Source organism: Aythya fuligula, chromosome 7, assembly GCF_009819795.1.
Source record: "Aythya fuligula isolate bAytFul2 chromosome 7, bAytFul2.pri, whole genome shotgun sequence".
In the NCBI taxonomy this organism is placed as follows: Eukaryota; Metazoa; Chordata; class Aves; order Anseriformes; family Anatidae; genus Aythya; species Aythya fuligula.
The window spans coordinates 18580480-18593837 of record NC_045565.1 but is presented as its reverse complement, the minus strand read 5'-3'; the positions used below and the strand labels follow the sequence as shown (position 1 = coordinate 18593837).

General features: G+C 48.2%; 1 protein-coding gene across 2 annotated transcripts in view; it reads left to right on the top strand.

Annotated features, from left to right (window-relative positions):
• The first annotated feature begins 2346 nt into the window (after window positions 1-2346).
• Window positions 2347-13358, top strand: part of ANTXRL (ANTXR like) — a 54436-nt gene continuing 43424 nt past the window's right edge. Inside the window, exon 1 of one of the 2 annotated variants that reach the window (XM_032190996.1) lies at window positions 2347-2605. In XM_032190996.1, the coding sequence (XP_032046887.1) occupies window positions 2445-2605 (161 nt within the window). In that variant the 5' untranslated portion in view covers window positions 2347-2444. Of the gene's footprint in view, window positions 2606-11997; window positions 12063-13358 lie in introns of those variants that run through there. The other variant, XM_032190997.1, reaches the window with a different exon arrangement.

Below are 13358 nucleotides of genomic sequence, written 5' to 3'. Positions count from 1 at the left end.
GTTCCCTATAAATGCCTTTAACGCCTGGCAGAAGATTCTTATGAGCATGTTGACAAAGGGAATAGCCCGGGTTATTTGATTAGTGTCCATGTAATCTGAATATTGGCTTGTATCGGAAAAAGAAACGTCAAGCCTTTAATGCTTTTGAAAGGGCGGGTTTTCGCTACAATTAGGGAGTAATCTCACACCGATAACGGGGCGAGGCACCTCCGGGCTCGGTACGCGCTATAACGGGGCCGGGGCCGGGGCCGGGGCCGCGCATCCCCCGGGGCCGAGCACGGGCAGCGCCGAGCCCCCCACCGGGACCTGTGTGCTGCCGGCCCCATCGCCCCCCCGGGCCGGGCCAGGAAGGCATCTCGGCACACCGGGACGGGCAATCCCCACTGCGCTTCGTGCCGCAAGCGCTCACGTTTGCGCGGCTTTTGCGCAAATAGCTACAGAAGGAGTGAGAAGGGGGTGAGCAGACGTGGCGAGACTCTCTCCCGTTCCGTACCCGGTGCCTGTCCAGCCGAATTCGTCCCGGGCCTTCCCCAGTCCGCCCCGGTGAGGACGCCAGGCTGGGAAGCCCGGCGGTGGCTCTGGGGACGGCCGCAAGCCACCCGCTGCGCCCGCGTTTGCGGGACGGCCGGGGACGGCCGGGGGCTCCCAGCATCAGTCGCGATAATCACTGGGCAGTGCCAATCGCGACCTGCCCGGGACACGGCGCCGGGACAAGGGGCCGGGGCTGCGGAGCGGCTGCGGGAAGGCGCAGGCTGCCGACGCTAGTGGGCACCGTCGGGGCGGAGCGGGAGGACGGGGGATTCCTGCTGCCCAGCAGCCGCTTGCTCATTTTTTGTGAATGTCACCAGGGAGGATGTGGGTTTCTTGGATTTCTCCATGATCTAAGTAATCGCTGGGTCCGAGCTGGCCGGCGCACAAAAAAACTTTTCAAGTGGTTAACTCGGGCCATGCGCTCGTCTTCGAACCGCGCAGGGATTTAACCGGGAGAGTGGAAAACCGGGGGGCTGCTACGGGGCAGGGGCTCGGGGCGGCGGGGGCGAGCCGCGTCCACGCGTGTCCGTGTCGTGCGTGGAGGAAAGGGACCGATGGGTGCATGGGGACACGGCCCGGGACAGAGCCCCTTGGGGCTGCAGGGAGCACCCCGTGGCCCTTGCAGCCGTGCTGTGCCTCGCCGGGGGCCGTGCGCCCCCTCGGCGCAGGCTTTGTCGCCGGGAGGAGGTGTCACTTTCTGCTCGTGGCTCCCGAACAGCGGCCGGCGCCCCCCCCCCCCCCCCCCCCATGACCGCTCGGCTCCCCAGGAGAAGCGGCCCCCAGCGAAGCGATGGGTATTTGGGGGGCGGCGTGCCAGCACCCCACGGGGGATGCGAATCGCCTCGCCCTTGAATCTTGCTCGAAAGCCTCCCCCCAAGAAAGAGGGAAACGTCTAGTCCCAAGCCCGTCATGCAAAGTGACTCCGCTCGCATCCCTCCCCGTGGCTCTTTTCATTAATTAGGAGCTGCAGCGGCTGTGGGGGAGGGAGAAGCGGCTGGCAGCCAGCAGTTATGCAAAATTTGGAGGCAGCATCCAGATGAGCTGGGGCAGCTCTTCGGGGCAGCGCTTTGTGCCCTGTGGGTGGCAGGCGGGTGGGATTCTGCTGCCCCCATCAAAAGATTTTCGTTTCAGCGTTATTCATTGCCTGCTGGACGCAGCGGGAGCAAACTCAGTTTTCTACCACAGCAACGAAGCAATTCGCCGTGACATAAGACAGGCGTGAAAACGCCGTCCTTTCGCCCCTCCCCAGGCAAGAAACTTTGCAATTACCCTCGTCCCCTGCAACCCAATTTCGCACATGTGCCCGCACCACGTACTCCCCCCCTCGCCCCTGCTTTCTCCCAGGTTTTTGCAATGATGCCCTAAAGCGACCTGGTTCCCCTCTCCCCACTACCCCTCTCCTCCCGGAGCAGCCCGGGAAGGGATGGGACGGGACGGGAGGCTCTCCTCTCCCTTCCCCCGGTCTCCCCACTCGCAGCAGCCTTTCCCCGCTCGGCATCCCGGAACAGGAAAGTCCCGCTTCAGCTTTCCCCCATAAGATCCTGTCTCCCCCCGCCGTTCCCCTCCCTCTGCCCCTTCCTGCCGCCGGCCCTCGCGTAGGGAGCCGCTCCGCGCCCTGCGGGACCGGGGCTGAGCCGCTGGGGGCAGGCGCTGGGGCATGGGGACAGGGCTCTGGGGACCCTCCGGCCGGGCTCAGCCCCCAGCCCTGAGCCAGCCCTGAGCCAGCGGGCAGGGCTGTCCGGAGCCCGCGGGGCTGAGCTGAGATCCTGAAGTCAGTGGTGGTGAGGTTGTTTTTTGTGGTTTTTCTTTTTTTCTTTTTTTTTTTTTCTCCTCCCTTGGCGCTTCCGAACATACTGTAAGGTCGGCAGCCAGAGGGAGACTGGGGGAGGAAGAAGACTTAAGGAAGGGAAAAGATGGCGAGTTGCAGGAGCGGCGTGGAGAAAGCGGCGTTTTTGTGCTGCTTCTTGCTGGCGAGCGGGAGCCTAACCTCCTGCGCCCGGCCCGAGGAGGAGGAAGAGCAAGAAGAGCAGCGCTCCTGTCACGGTGCCTTTGATCTCTACTTCATTCTGGACAAGTAAGTGACAGCCACGTTTAAAAACCTTTATTCACCCCTCACTGCCTCCTTGCATCAGCAGGGACGTTGCTTTCCCCTCTCCTCTGGTTTCTTCAGGTGCCTTCCCCACGTCTCCCCTGGTGCTGAGCACGATGCGTGGGGCAGGGGGCTCAGTTTTGCTCCCCCAAACTTGTGCGGTTCTCAAGGGCAGCATTTATGGGAGCCCTGTGCTTTATCACAGGGCTAGTCACACATGCGAACCCAGGAGATCAGGTCACCATCAGGTTGCACGGTGTGTGAGCTGTGGGTGTTGGGTTCGAGGGGACAGTGGTCAGTGCCCCCGGTACTTCTGGAGTCTGGTGCCAGGGCTTTGGCAAAGTGCTGAAATGCTGCCTGTGGCACTAAGCCATGCCAGAGCGGTCTGTGCAGAGCTACCTAAAGTTAAGATTCAAGTGCTTGTATGTAACAGTTGCCTTTTTCACATGCTTGTGGTATAGTTTTATAAAATTTGTTTCTGATCAGCTTCTTTAGAATTGCCTAAATCTATGTCTGAGTTACATCTATTGAAATATGTTGGCAAACACTTTTCTTTAATATCACGCTATTCTAATTTAGATATGGCCTGAGGGTTTGGTTAAGCTCACATTTGTAGACACGTTACAGCAAGTACCAGTGAAGTCAGTGGTAAATTAGCACACCCACAGGTGGTTCTCAGAAGGCCCACATTTGTTTTTCTTGGTGCACTGCTTTGGCTTGACAACCAAGGGTTACACTCCAGGAGTAAATTGTTGGTCTTCTGCATACAGTGAGTGTGATGGTCATCTTACCCAGTACATCCTGGATTATGTGACAGGATGTGACATGGTACTATGAAAAACGAAGCCTTTTCTTTGTGATCCTTGCACGTAAGCCAGGTACTAAGTCTGCATTGTGCTGTTTCCCGGCTGGGAGAACTGTTCAGTCCATCAGGCCTTCTGCACAGCCTGCATCAGGCAAAAAGCTGCCACCGCTCAGGAGCCAGCAAGTCCCTATGTTCCAGAAGAAGAGAAAAGCATCATTAGTAAAGATTCTGCTTTTAGAGCAAAATGGTCTGAAGAGTACCATAGACATTCTGCTTTTCTAAAAGATGTGCTAACACATTGTCTGGGGGTTTTGTTGATTATTATTATTTTTTTTTTATTACACTGAACTTGTTCCTGAAGGCCCCTTCCTGTCTGGAAGGAGCTCCGTGAGGGGCTAGCGTTAGTGCTCAAATTTGCACTCGTCACAGTTTCAAGGCACACCTGGTACTGTTATGTCCACTTCCTCTACTGAGATCCCAGTAACAGTAAATGTTGGTGATTGCAATATGGGTTCTCTGTGTAGCATGGTATGTCTTCCGAGCGATTTCCTTGTCTACAATACCATTGTGCACCCCTAGCAATCAGCACACAGCATTCCTGTGCTACTTCTCTTCTGTAAATCAGAAAGCGCTTTCCTGGAGTGGTTGCTGTTCTCAGTCACATTGTATTTGAGGAGATCAAGGCAGAGAACAAAGTGACTTGCTCAGAGTTAGGTATGTCAAGCAATAGAATGCTGGTTGTGCAATTAAGATCCCCTTTAGTGTTGTGGACCCAAAATAATGTTTTCTTTTAGCAGGCTATGGGTCTTGCTTCTTGGCCCAGGGCTGTTTCCTCTGTGCATTGCTCCATGTCAGACCAGACCTATCATGGTTGGTATAAAAGTCATGCATTTAGGTTTCAGTGGGAAAATTCTCTTTGTGTTCAGTTGTAAACTGCGTCCTCATAACCTTCAAGAGGCTGAAAGAGGATATCTTGGGTAAAAAGCTACAGTAAAAGCTATTTGAGCCTGGGTAGATTTAGAATCCATTTCCACTCCTACAGGCCAGTGGCAGAGCTGCTTCTGGCCTTGATGAGGCTGCATTACAATCCACATGGGTAATATTAGAGTGGCAGATCTCAGGAGACATAGGTCCCATGCTGCTTCCCTGCTGTAACACAATGTGTGTGGTACTCAGAGAGAGTGTACGTGCTGGCTGCTGGTGTTTAGTCACAGATATATCCAGTGACATCTGGCACGACATGAACACTTGTTGAGGCAGCAGGTGGATAGACTCTGGATCTTGGGACAATTCTTTAGAAAGGAGCTAGAGATTAGTGCTGAGAAGGGTCAGGGTATTCCTGGTAGGGAGAAGGCAGGAAGCCAGTTATAAGCAGCTGGTCAAATCTGGAGGTGTGATGGATGTGTTTTACAGCTGGATCCATGCTCATGCATATCTAGGAAGTATCCTGGCTCTAATTTCTAATGGGAGAATCCAAAGAGGAAAAACACTGGTATACTGGTAGGTATCCCCACATCTCCAGGGCCCTTTGCTGGTGCCTTGCCATTATGGAGCTAGATACATTCAGTCTTAATTAGATGTGTAACAATGGGATTGAAGCATTGACTCTGTGAAAACCCTGGGTTTTAATCCTGTGATCCTGTAGCACACTCTTTAGCTGAATGACATACCCTGTCTGTGAAGTCAGCCTGGGTGAAGCAAAATCACTTTAAATCTGCTTTGCTTCCCTGTAGAAAGATGTAATCTCTCATCTGTAGGAAGCAAACTGGAAGAAGACAGCAAACCATTCTCCTTATGCATGTAGGCACTGTGTGTTACTGCAATGACTTTATTGGGTCATGACTTTCTTTTCGTTCTGCCAGGCGAAGTCTGTGGGGAATCTAATCCTGCAGGCAAGAACCATCAGAGGGAAAAGATCATCTGCTTGTGAAGTTATCGGTATAATGTATGTGGTGCCAATTAGAAAGAGAAGCTCACTGAATTCTTACAGCTTTTCTTTTCCTGAAGTTGACTGTAGCCCTTTATGTTAACTTTATGGGATAGGCAAGATCAGAGCAGCGGAACTAAGCCTTGGATGTCCAAGAAACTGGCATAGTGAAAGGGAAAAGCAGCATGTGTGGAAGGGAGACCTGCTACTGTACTCCTTAGGGTTGTCTGACCATGTCAGAGCCCCAGTAGGTCTGTCTTGTCTCTGGGAATACTTAAATAAGCAAATCTCTTGAAGCTACAAGAACTGGACACTTGCTGGCTACAGAAGTGGCTGCCTAGAGTCTGCAAACTTGTGCTGTCTGTATGTCATACTCCGAGTTATGCAAGCTTGAGCTTATTTGTATGTGTATTGGAAGGCTTCAAAGTATTATACTGAAGCAGCAGAGATTTTTCTGTTTGTAGCCAAGTGGAGTCCTGTGCATGAGGTAAAGCAATATACCATGCTGTTGGTATACTCATTTCTCCTGTGGCATATGGTGAGATCGTGATAGAAGAAGGTGATAACAAAGACCTCATGTTCATCTTTAAACAACCATAGCTATTAAGTTAAAACAGGTAAATGGGTAGCTGAGCACTCTTCACTTGCTTTGGTTGTCGAAGTGCTTGAAGGACTTCTTTCAGACCCATCCCGAACTGCTGAGGACATGTCCTCTTAGGGCTTTAGCTGCTTGACTATTCTGGTCTTGTATTGACATCCTTGTGCTTGAGTATGTAAACACTTCCCCTTCATCCCTGCCTTGCTGTTAACATCCAGCTGTTGTTTGTAATCATATTGCAACGCACTTGCACAGCAAAAAGGATGACTGACCTCTAGTGTTTTCTAATTATAACCATGCCTGGTGGCATCATAATGATTAGTGCAACAAATATAAGTCCTGATTTTAAAAGGGTTTCCAACTCTGCCATAAATATTTGCTCTTGGCAATTCTTAATATGACAGATCTGAACTTCTGTATTTACCAAATACAAAGAAAGATCTTTGGTTATTTTTTGACTGTAGGACAGGATGGAAAATTGGGGGGGGGGAGGGGGGAGCAAGGGAGAATGTGAGATTCTAAAAAGTATTTTTTTTCCTGCTGGGATGTTTGCTAAAATTGTTTGGATTTTGAGGTAAAATGAGCTGTGCTTCCTTGAGAAAATGTTTCATTTTTCCACAGCGCAGACCATGGATGTGCAGATGTCTGAAGGCCCTGGCTGACTTTCTTTTAGAGCAGCAATTGTTTTTTTGGGGGCTGGACCAACTACCCTTTCTCATCTTCCCCCTGAACTTGTGGATAGTCCCTCTTCACAGTATTCCTGTCTCTTGGGCCCCCAACAGTCTTGCTTTTCACATCAGTTCTGCTTCTCCTGTGCTTATAGCAGCAACTTTGCTAAAGACATCAGCACAATGTAGCTGGTTGAGCCTTCTCCCTGGTAATCCGTTTTGCAGATGCCTTCCTTTACCCTTGCTAAGCCACTCTCCAGAGGTCAGCACCACTGGGTAGGGAACTGGTGCAGGAGAGCACAATCTCTGCTGATTAGATGGGAAATTAACTTCCCTGTCTCCTCTTTTTTTTTTTTTTTTTTTTTTTTTTTTTCCCCTTGGTTGTTCCCCCCCAGACACTTCACCTTGAAAAAAACAGTTGTTTTGTGGGAATTGTTGGGTGGGAAATGAGTTGATACTTCCTCAAATTTTAGGCGAGCCAGAAGGCCATCAGAACAAAAGGCATTTCAGTAGCTGCTATTCTGGACCATGTTTTTAATCACTTTAAGGCAAGTATAGTGCATTGATGATCTCCAGATTATTCCCCACCCCATATGTCTTATTTAAAGCAAACAAAGAAGAGTCCAGTAAACACGTTTTACTCCTATCCTCCCAAGAATGCACGATTTCCTTGCCAATTTTTTGAATGAATTTAGCACTCATGAAAATCATGAATTACAAGCACTGGTGAGAGCAAGTAGTTTTGGCTTTAGACTCTCACTGGAACCCTCTGCCTTTCTCCCTGCATTCACGTGGTCCCAGTCCCCCAGTGTTGGGGCAGAGCTGGCCCAGGGAGTTCCTGCAGCTCCTTTCTGCAGCATCTTGGACTGATGCAGTTCTGTGCATGGGTGCTACGCAGGGCATGAGGAGTGGAGCTAACAATGTTGTGGTCGGAAATTGGAGTGCTGGCAGAGATAGGTACCTGAACATGTGTTCTGTCACCTCACCCCATTGCTTTTGAAAAATCTCGTATTTCACTTCTAACTTCAAACACTGCTGAACTCCATTTTGGTGAGCAAGGATATCTGCCTGTTGCAGCCAGAGTTAAGTTCACTGTAAGATTTGGGACCTGAGGCAGGTAATAAACTGCATATCAAGATTGAGAGGACTCAATGTCAGAGTAGAAGTATCAGTTTTGTTCCTTAGACTTCATTGACTGCCATATATATTTAAAAATAGTTGTCTAGTGTCTGTATCTTTTCCTTTTCTGTCTGACTTCTTTTCCCCTTTATAATGTAAACTCATCATCTACATGACACCTCTCATAGTCTCCAACTGCCTGTAAGCAATATTCTTTATTGTTTTCAAAACATAGCCTGTTGGTATTTTGCCTTTGTATCTTCCTTTGTTGTGGTTATGTTGCAGCCAGTGTTGGGATTTCCTTACAACCAGGTATAATTGTATGGAATGTTCCAAAGGAAATTTTTATTCAGCTTCAGACATACCTATGTTATTGGAACCAGGCTTTATTTGTTTGCATTTTGTCTGATATTATTCTGCCAGATTTGCCTTTTGGAAGGGAAGAATTCCCTTCCCCCTGCACCAAGAAAAATTTCTTTGTTAAACCCAAGACAACGCTAATGGGTAGCAGTTATTTGACATAAAATGTGTACAGTTAACGGGGGAAAAAAAGCCATGGCAGCTTGTCATTTGCAGTCTATTTAGGCATGTAACTACATCTGATTTATTTGGGGCTTGAGCCAAGGAAGTAAACTGTAAGATTCCCCCTGACTTAGGGTTTCAGTTTGCTTGAGCTCAGTGATTGAGAATTTCATTACTTTTGTAATGAAGCTTGCAGGCCAAATGCTGACATGCAATGCAGTCTGAGTTGTTACAAGGTGTGGTAACACGAAACCTTTTCATCTCAAACAGGGAGACAATGAAGTGACTCCTCTGAGTTCTTGACAGTGCCAGAGCCTTGCTTCCCTGCTCACAGTTACTGCTTGCACCTTGTTACAAGTGCTGCAGCCTGACTGGGACTGAGGGCTCTGCTTTGCTCCCTGTGTTTTGTTCAACAGGACTGGCATGCTAAGACCAGGTCCTCCAGGTTTGGTGCTGCTCAGAGCAGCGCTGGAGCTTTCCTGGGAAGTCTGAAGTAGTTGGATGCAGTCTGAGAGGACCTTCAAATTCTACCTTGCAATGTACTTCTCAGGTGGCTGGGTGTGTCACAAGAGCTGTAATGCTGGAGGACAGGATTTGTGAATTAGACAGCCAGAGCAATGGGTGGTGTTTTGAGGGATGATTTATGTAAGTCAGGGATGTTGCTGCAGATCTTGTCAGTAGTTTTATAAGACAAAGCCATCTGTAAATTAACGGTTTTGTTCATAAAAAAACCTTTTGGATTCAAGTACTTTTGAGTCCTGTGTTTGGTGCACTGGCCTAGGACTAAGAAAAATCTGCTTCCTAGCCGCTTTTCCATATCTTTCTCCTCTCCGCTCCAGTCCCTGTCTTGTCCATTAATATTGTAAGTACTTTGCAGTGAGGACCGCTTTGGAGTGGCCAATTCTGCCAGTGTTTCTAATTGCGTTTGGAGCAGATAATATAAACTAGTTCTTCCTAGCCTGGATGAATCACCCGCTGAAGGTCCCTTCCATGCTTGCAAGAAGCATTGTTTGAGAGAGGAGGGCCCTTGTCACTTTGAATGCTCTGCTGGCTCACAAGAAGGGAGATGAGGGATGGATGAACATGCGCGTGCATGTCTGAAGCCACAACAAACTAGATGCCCCAGGGTTTGCTTTTATTGCAGAGCCATTATTAGCCATGTGCAAGAATTCTCCTGCTGTCTGCAATGTGGTTGTGGCCACAAAGAGCTCTCTCCAAATAACAACAAACTGCCTTATTTCTGAGCAAAGGGCTGTATTGAAGGCCACCATTAGCTCAAGGGGATACTTATAGGGACCAGCAAACTTGATAGCTGTTTTATTCCCCTGACACCACACTCAAACTGAACCCAGAATCAGTAATAACAGGTTTGTGGTTTGTGTTTTTTTTTTCTTTTTTCTTTTTTTTTTTTTTTTTCCCTCTGGGATCTCTGAAATAGCTGCCATCAGATAATTAGTAAGAGACAGGCAAATGTTGGGTGTGTGTGAAATGTAGGACAAGGGGCAGCTCCTCATTTTCAAGGGGTTTCCCTCTCCTGCTTGAGGCTCTGAGTCCTGCTGCCTGCTCTGTGAGTGTGGTAGTATAAACGTGGGCTGTTTGGACAATGCCTGGGTATTGGCTCTCACTATAGAGCTGCAGGTCTGAGGTGTATTGCAGCACTGTGGGCTCCTGGCAGTGAGTTTAGCTATAACTGTGGATCACGTATGTCCTGGGACAGGCACCTCAGACATGACCCCAAAGTAGTAGGGTGGAGTGTGATGGCCTGGGTGCCAAGTCGTCCTGCTTGGCTTCTCTGCCTCCAGTTTCCACTGCCTCTGGGGGCTGCTAGGACAGGAAGGGCTGACTCCAGCCCAGGTTGTGCTGTGCCATCAGCAAGGGTCAGGCATGACTCTGACACCGCTCACTGTGTTTTTTACACTGATGCAGAGCTCCGCTAAGTTGCACGGAGTCACTCCAAAGTAAGCAGGAGCAGAATCGAGGCCTGCGATCACATCACTTCCTTCCGCCCCCAGAAATACTTACCGGCCTCCTCTTTTTTTCCCCTCCCATCCAGCAGTAGCAATGTGAAATTCAGGAAAACGGCAGCAGGAGCAGCAGCTGCTCCTTTAGCGCGGGCCATGAGGCAGGGAGTGCATTCTTTCCTATGTTGTGGTTTGCTGACTCCTCTCTTTGTCTCGTGTGTAATGGGAACTAAGTTTGGGCACTGGGGAGCAAGCTCCCAGCAACTCCTGTGGGTTTTGTGCTCTGGTTGGGCCCAATTCTGATGCCAGTTCCTTAGGTATGGACCAGGGGGAATTCTGCTGGATTTGCTCCAGTCTCAGCCTAGCGAGCCAGCAGCAGAAGCAGCCCCTGATATGTTTGTTCTCTGCAGCATTCTGGCTCTCTGCAGGAGCTGTCTGTTGCTCTGTGTTTGCCTTCACCACGAGAATCGTGTAACTTCTGAGTACTGAGACCTTGTCTTCCTGCCTGGCTCTGGAGGGTGCATGAGCCACCAGTAAGCGGTGGGTCATTACCCACAGGGGTCTCTGACTGAATGCTCTGCAGGGCGTGTAGGGTTACCTGGCTGCATTGCTGCCACATGGCTTCCCCAACCTGCTGGTGAGGGTGGCCAAGCATGGGTCTTCTACCCGGTGTGCTTTCTACACCGTGCTGATCTGTGTTTGGCTGATGCTTTCCTTATTATTCATAAGTCTTCACTGCTCCCCTGAAATCTTATGGGAGTGGCCAAACAGGCCAGGCAATGAATCTGTTTGGGGTTGGTTACTGATGATGGCAGTTTGGGACAACATGCCAGCTTTGTCTGAGGCTCCTATTAGAACCAGTAGGCTGGTTAACAGGAATTACTTTTTTTTTTTTTTTTTTCCTCTCATTTATCATAGGACTAAAATGGTAAAGGCACCAAAACTGCTGTAAAAGTCAGGCTGTGAAGATGTCCAGGAATAATCTGTGGTGCAGAGAGTATGAAAGACCTCATACTTAATCTAGGATCAGGAACGGTGGAGTTGAAAATGGGTGTCTTTCAAGCATTGACCTTTGTCAGAAATGAGCTAAGAGTATGCTTGGAGGGGTTTAAGTCACAGCCTCCCACTTGCCGTGGAGAAGCAAGGCAGAAACTTCCTAGTTCCATCCAGCCACGCAGCACAGCATGTTAGTTTGTGCTGCCAGCAAAAAGGTTTTTGTGGTATTAAAGCTAAGATGCAGAAAGCAGTGAAATGTCTCGGTATTTTCCCTAATGCTGGGCTACTTCTGTTTCTGTCAGTGTTGGGAGTACTATTTGACAGTAGCGGGCAGCTTAGTATATAGCTTAGCAAAGCTATATACAGTAAAATTGCATTTTGTTGTTGGAAATTTTCATTATTCTATCACTAAAGTGGCCAATTTAGAGAGGAATTGGAGGGGCAGGGAGGGGAAATCATGTCCTTTTGTAAGCCAGGCCACCTCTGGTTCTTGAGGGCTTTGACATTACCAGCATTGGTTGTGTTTGAGCATCAGTGTCAACAGGACAACACCTGAGCTTGAAGGAGTGTGATGGAGGAAGTAGTTAAGTGCTGACCACTTCCCTGGCCCTCTTCATATAAGATTTGGAAACAGTAAAACTTTTCTTGCTAGAGCTTCTGTCTGGCTTTGACATTTCCCAGCTGACAGTCAAGAAATAAGCCATGTGTGGGTGCAGAATTCCTCCCAGTGGAGGAGGAAACCCCCTGCTGCCCTGAAGTGCCTCTGCTCAGCAGGGTTGTAGCTCTGTGACAGTATGCTTCCTGCAAGGACTAGTGCATGACAGAGGCATCCTTAGCTTTTCAGGGGTAGGTACCTATAGATTTATTACAGCCACTTCTTGTTACTCTTAACACCACTCGTGCTTTCAAAGATGGGATGTTTTGTTATATTTAAGGTTATCTGAGTGCATAGGAAGTGCATAGTATTAAGGCTATCTGTGCATTTGTACCGTGTTTGTGTTTTTCCACTATTAATGATATACAACTTTCTTAAATTTTCAGTGTCTGTTGTTTTTTTATCAAGCTGTTCTTCGCCTAAAAATTAGGTATGTAAGAGGAGAAAGAAAGAAAAAAAGAAAAAGCAATTCAGAGTTCTAAGAAGGTACTGGAAATGATGATGATTTGTTGCCATTATGAAGAGAATTAGTTGCTACTTTCTTTTTTGGATTGCATCATTACCTCTGCAGCTGGCAGTAGAAATTTGATACCTCATTCAAAATAGATCCGTGTTTTCTGAGTAGGAAGCCAGTATTCTGTATAATGAAGTAACCCTGTTGGAAACTGCAAGAATGGAACTGAAATAGGATAGCAAGCTCAGAGAGAAAATGAAGTGTCATCTCTGGGTGGGGTGGGAGGGTAACTTAAAAATAAAAGTTGGGAGCTCTAAATTCATAGATCTTGATATCCTGAACCTTGCTTAGGTTCAAGGTAAATCTGAGTTCAGCTAACTTAGAGGCTTAGTCTGGGACTTCCAGAAGAATCCTAGAGAATTATACATGTAGGTGTTGGACTGCTTCAGATCCCTTTTGAAAAAGCACTCCTTAATCCATGACTATGTGAAGTATGTACTTTTTTTTATGATAAGAAAATGGCTTGTTTGCTAGTAATGCCATCACCTTTTCTTGGCACTGTTCACAAATATGTGAATTTGGCTCATCCATTGACTGACACACAAATTGGAGACTGAGTAGTCCTTGGTTTGATCAGTTTCTGGTGCTTTGTTGCCCTCCCTTGCTGTCTGGCAATTTAATTTCTTCATTGTTTGATAACCAGTTTATTCTGTGAATGAGTCACCAGTTCTCCAGAAAAGTAGCATCAAAGCACACAGGCAGGCTCATTCAAGTTTAAATACTTCAGTGGTCCCTTGATGGTTTTTGTCCCTTTCTTTGCTCTCCTTCATCCCACTAGCACTGCTGCAAGGCATGCAGTGCCATATTGCACTACACGCATGGACTTCTCTTTGCTGGTGTATAGGGGTGTACCTGGTGTATAGGGGTGGATATAGGATTGCTTTGAAAACCCATAGCAGAACTGCAATTTTATTTCCCTTTTCTAACACACTAACTGTCATTAGACATTTGCTGTGTAAAAGGAAACCTAAGG